The sequence below is a fragment of the Chenopodium album genome, chromosome 25, assembly GCF_948465745.1.
Source record: "Chenopodium album chromosome 25, dcCheAlbu1.1, whole genome shotgun sequence".
Classification (NCBI taxonomy): domain Eukaryota; kingdom Viridiplantae; phylum Streptophyta; class Magnoliopsida; order Caryophyllales; family Amaranthaceae; genus Chenopodium; species Chenopodium album.
Window position 1 is genome coordinate 17,641,792 of NC_137858.1, and position 6,000 is coordinate 17,647,791.

General features: G+C 33.0%; 1 protein-coding gene across 1 annotated transcript; it reads right to left on the reverse strand.

The window, feature by feature from the left end:
- Positions 1-1,595: 1,595 nt before the first annotated feature.
- LOC145615298 (serpin-ZX-like) lies at positions 1,596-5,664 on the reverse strand. The gene is made up of 2 exons (XM_081670362.1): positions 5,196-5,664; positions 1,596-2,607 (listed from the first exon to the last, which is right to left on the reverse strand). Exons 1-2 carry the CDS (start codon positions 5,583-5,585, stop codon positions 1,828-1,830), a joined length of 1,170 nt encoding a protein of 389 aa, XP_081526488.1. The 5' UTR covers positions 5,586-5,664; the 3' UTR covers positions 1,596-1,827.
- Positions 5,665-6,000: the final 336 nt, after the last annotated feature.

The following is a 6,000-nucleotide window of genomic DNA, read 5'->3' on the forward strand; positions in this document are numbered from 1 at the left end:
AGATAAAAAATTTCTTTATTTGCGTTGGTTTTAAAACTAATTCCCATAATATTGTGTACGTAAGATTGGTGGTAGCTTCGTTATTTTTTTTTTTTTTAATATTAGTTTAGTGAAAAATCGCTTACGATGATAGCGGTTTTATTGTTAAGAACCGCTATCACCGTTAGCGGTTCTTCTAACAAGGGTGATATATTTTAATTAGAAGATTGCTAACAGTGATAGTAGTTTTATTGTATATTATGGAAAGCCATATAAGTTACGAGAATATATCTTATTTAAATTTTGTTTTTATGAGACACTAGCTTTTGGTTTTGCCAGGTTTAGATAATTGCTTCTATTTTCAAGTGTTGACTCGTCATGTGATATTCACACGATTACTTAAAATATAATCTGATCTTTTTTTTTTTTGTTTTTATTTTATTGTCAATGACCACCTTTTATTTTAATTATTTTGTAAGAAGACACCTTTTGTTGATCAGATACAGGTAGTTTTTTAAAAAAATTCGGCACCTTAAACCTATTGAAGCGATCATGGGCCTTCAAAAAAATATCTTCAAAAATTTCATTCTAGTGACCTCCAAATCTTGTCCAATTGGTGAACATCCAAGCCAAATTACAAATGTTTATCTCCACTAGAGGAATATTCCCATTATATGCCAGTGTGTTTTGTGGAGATAGTAATAGTAGATGACAATGAGAAATACTTGCCATCTTTTTTTGTTTTTGTGTGCTCTAAGTAGTCAAGTACAAAGAATTAGATTCGAACTCGTGCGTGCAATGCACGGTTTGTATAAAATCTATTTTCATAACTTATATATAAAAAAAAAATAATAATAATAAATTACATCGCTTAATACAAATTTCAATGTAGGAGTTCATTTATTATATGTCCTTTATAATTGTTTTATATTTTTTAGGATAAATTAATATGCTATATTTGTAATGTAGAAGCTTTTAATATTCAAATTTAAAAATTGTTAAATATGGTAACTCTGCAAAATAAAAAATGACATTATCGTTACATTTAGGCGGGAAAAAATTTATCAAGAAAGTGACATATGGACAATGATAACATCAAAAATATTTTGTTTTAATAATAGGTAATTAATATTTAATAGACAATGTATCGTAGAGGAAATTGAGAAAACTTATGACGATCAGAAAAAGAATATTTATAATTGCTGTTCTAAAGCAGAAAATCAGCAACTCGAACCGAGATCCCAACAGGTTTCCTTAATGTTCACTTGGAGAATCCTTTAACAAACCATACCAGATCGACATTATTCATATTGATGGTACATCAGAATATACAGATAGAACTGCAGTGACCATTAAGGCTACTTTCGGGACAAGGTAAAACGATATACACAAGGTAAACAATACATGCCAATTCAGCCTTGCAAACTGAAGCCATGGCCTATCGATCATAATTTTAACAATATAAAATTCACTGCGAACTCTTGAGATTCTGGTACCTATTCTAAGGCATCTGGTAAAGCCTCTTATAATGAGATCAGAGAAACAATTCAAAAAACTGAAGAGGAAGCACAAATGCACAATCCATGGCTAGTTGTACTCTATCAGAGTAGCTGTAATTATCATCGAACACAGTTATATTATTAGCTGCCAAACACCAAGATCTCATGCACAATACAGACAGTATCTCCTACAGTAAATAGAAAAATTATGCAAAACATCACACAAGAAAAATACATAGATAACTAGGCACTATTTAATCAAACAAAAGCGTGAAGAAGTTAACTGATATATGGCTTTGGTGTTATTCTCTGATAATTTATATTGCATTGCTTCAGAACTCGAACTTTTCTAACTCTCGAGAGGATTCTTAATATGCCCACTAAATAGCACAACTCCAGTCATATCTTCCCTTATAAGGAACATAAATGGATGATCAGCCACAAAGTCCAGCTTAGATGGAATCATTATGCTCCTTAAAGCTACTACAGCAGCAGAAGCAGCTGCTGCTTCAGTACCTTCCTCATTGACTTCGATAAAGGATTTTTGGAAAATGCTCGATACAACGAGATTTTTAGCCACAGGTGAGTCTACCATTTCAGTGAGGCCACCCCCTGTAAAAGGCAATTCGACTCCTAAGCCCTTCAAAACCTTGGAAGCTTCAAATCCAAATGAAATCTTGAATCTAGGAAGCCTAAAATCACCCACTTCAACTTTTTGAAATGGAAGGTGTTCATTTAGGAAACCAGATTGAGAGCTTACTTTCTGTATCAAAGCTGGAAGCCCATCTTTAGCATCTGGAAGTAAGATATACATGGAAAATTGTCGCTTGTCTTCACCTTGTTTGTAAGGAATACTTAGGACTTTGAATCCATCAAAAGCTCTGATGAACTGTTTCTTTTTGCTAGTCATAAAAGGCACTTTAACTGAGCTACCACTTAGAAGATGGAAGTCATCTTCCTTTGTTTTTGAAACATCAAACTTCTCATTCCATGCTCCCTTGAAGTAAACTGCATTTGCAAAGATGAGCCTGGTTGTGTTATCAACAGACCCAGGAGGCAGCAACTCTTTGATAAGGCCACTAGTTTGCTTCTCAGCCCACGAATTCACATCAGAGGCCACTTCAACTGCCTACATAACAAGAACTACGTGTGAGTGGTGTGACCGTGTGAATAGTGTGTTCATCAGGGCAGTGTCAAAATATAGTTGGCCATGAGAAAAATTATAGCACATGATTTGTAATGACTTCAATCATAGTAGGTGTCTGAGTTTATGTAGCCGACCCCACTAATGGGATTAAGGCTTTGATTGATTAATGGAACAAAACATACTTGTAGATGGGGAAAGCACAATACAATTTTTTAGAAACACGATGTAGTCTAACCTCTAACCAAAACCAAATAAGCAATAATACTTGAGAAAACAGAACATTCCACTGTAAATTCTTTTGGCATGACAGTCAATTGTCAGCATGCAGAATGATTGTTACAGAGTACGTTACACACAACCAAAGTGAAAAAAAAAAATAATTATAAAGATAGGAGTTCACATGCTGCAAGCACACAACCTATAGATTATAATAACTTGTAAAGTTGCAAGAGGCAAAGGAAAACTGGTCTTCCACAAGCCCCAACATTGGAACATATCCCTGCTAGGTGGCAGCTGTTTTATTAGACTAAAAAAAAATAAAAAAAAATAAAAAAAAAATTAAAAAAAATAAAAATCCCTTGGGTCCAGCAGTTTTGATTCTTAAGGTTTATTTTTTTCGTATAATCTCGAATCATAAATAACATGTCAATGTGAATCTTATGGTAGTAATAAGTGACTCATGTACGCAAAAGAATAATGTTTGCTATAAGATATATACTAAAGCTAAAATACTTTCCAGTTCCAATCTTAGTTTACAATATCAGACTTTGTACCATATCCCTCTTCCCTCAAAAGTCCCTTATTATAATTCCAAATTGTAAAATAATTTGTTTGTATACTTAAATGACTAAAATGCCATATACTTCGTATTGTGGATAACACTCTGTACTAATTAACATAATCAAGCATTGTCTACATGTTCCCTTCATATCACAACTGAACTTGACGACAACACGCAATAACATGTAGTTATAAACCTGGCTTCAAAGGAATAAAGAAAGTGATGGCCACAAAAAAGGTGTTCTTTGAGAAAAGATAGAAGGGGAAGAGATAACAAAGTTTCCCAAATTCAGTGTAGATAAGAATCGATTTATCACATCTGAAAAGTTTGATTCACCCATCAATTCTTACCAGACTAGAGGAGCATCTTTCAGAAGAGCATCAAAGAAAGGAATCAATGAATGCCAAATGTACCGTCCATGGGCTTTATTCTTGAGTTGTAATTATTCTCAAATGTATAAACAATGCTTTTAGACTTATATTGCCATGATAACATAATCAAGAATCAGCACATATAATTAACTAATGTCAATAAATCACTTCTATCACATACAACAGCAAAAAGTTTGCATGCTAAACAACAATCCTACCTAAAACCTTCTATTTGGAAATAAAAACAACCCATAATAGCCGGTGTTCAGCAAATTTAAGCCTTATCAAGGTAAACTAGTGCAAAGTGCTATTACTTTTTAGTTTTCAGCACTTGTAAATCAGATGACATACCGCAACATAATCTAGGCATGACAACAAAATTTCTCGAATTTTCATTCATAATACAGAGGTATTGATCAAGTTTACTGTTCAATATCAATGGAAGGGTTTATCCAATTCCTATCAACCTGCAAAAATCATATCCTTCACTCACACCTCTCACACCAACTTGCCAAGATCTATCTGCTCAAGGCTTGAGGAAAGAAATGATAACAATTTGAAAACCCCAAAGCCTCTTAACAGCTATAAACAATCAGATAAACACAAAGACCCTTTTTTTTTAAAAAAAAAAAAAAAAACGCACACAAATACACACACAAAATCAAAATCAAGCATCTAGAAATACTGCAAAATGAACTGAAATCAACTACCTATTTTATTGAACTAAAATCAGATTTATTCAGCAATAAAAGAATTTCAATCAAGTTTAATCAGAAATGACAACCGTAAATTAGAGTTAGTACATATTACAAAATTACATGTAATTTGCTTCAGAATTTCAATGTAACAAACAAAAATTCAATACTTAAACATATACTTCCTCTGTTTTTTAATAGTTGCAACATAGCTATAATCACGCTTTTTGAGGTTGTGATTACACTAGGTAAATGAATGAATTAAACTATGAAATTTCAACCGTAGCAACTTATCCTTTTCTTCTGTAAAATTTTGTAAATTAATTTATTCGATTACCTAATCTAATATCTCTCTTAAAATGCGTGCCAAAGGAGAGTGTTGCAACTAAATAAAAACGAAGGAAGTATATATCAAAAATCCTTGCAGAATCGATAAACAATATCTTCATAATACAGTAATGGGCATTCTCTAATTCTCTCAAATAAAGTTTATCAAATTCCAAGCAAATAAACAACAGAGTGAAAATGTAATAATTTCTGCAAAACATAACGAAACACACAAATCAAGCAATGTCCTAAAATTCCCGCAAAATATAATATTCCCTATAAAGTTCTTCCCATTCAAACGATATTAAATCACAAATAAAACTCAAAACACGAAAAACATTTAATAAACAAATCAATCAAAACAACAAAACAAACAAAAAAGAAGGGAAAACATACTTTGTTCAAGAAATCGACTTGATTAGAAGCAGCTTTATAATCAACATCAACAATCTGCTTAAAAGTGGGTTTAAGAGGAAGAGTTTGATCCACCCAAACCCCATTTGCGAAACTCAATTTGGGGCCACCAGAAGCGGTCCCATCAGCGAAAACAAGCGATACAAGTTCAGAAGAAAGCTTGTTGAGATCGTCGGAGGATTTGGACTTAAGGTAGGAGAGAACCTGGTCCCGGGTTGACCCGGATGACCCGGCTGCGATGAGGCTCAGTACGACATGGAGTGATAATGGTGAGAGAACAAGGTTCGTGTTTGTTGCCTCGATTGATGACACGTGTGATGTGAGGGATAGGGAGACGTCCGTTTGGTCGGTGATTGCTTGTCGAAGGTCCATTTTTGACAAAAGGATGGAAGAGAAGGGAGGACGTTTTGGTTATTTGTTTTCAAATGCTGAGATTGCGATGAGTTTTATAGGAAACTTCCATATTAGAGCTTGTTTAGGATCGTTTTTTATTTTCAGTTTTTTAATATTTAAAAAATAAAAAAACTAAATATGTTAAACAGGAAAAAAAGAAAAAAAAAAAAAAAAAGGTGCCATTTAGGGTCTGTTCTCATTTAGCGAATTCAGCTGAATTGAATTAAACTGAACTGAACTAAGTTGAAAAGAACTGAACTGAACTGAATATTTTATAAGAGAAGGAAATTAGTAGCTGAACTGAATTGAATTGAACTGAATATTTTATAAGAGAAGGAAATTAGTGCTGAACTGAATTGAACTGAACTGAACTGAATTTCAACGTATAAGAACA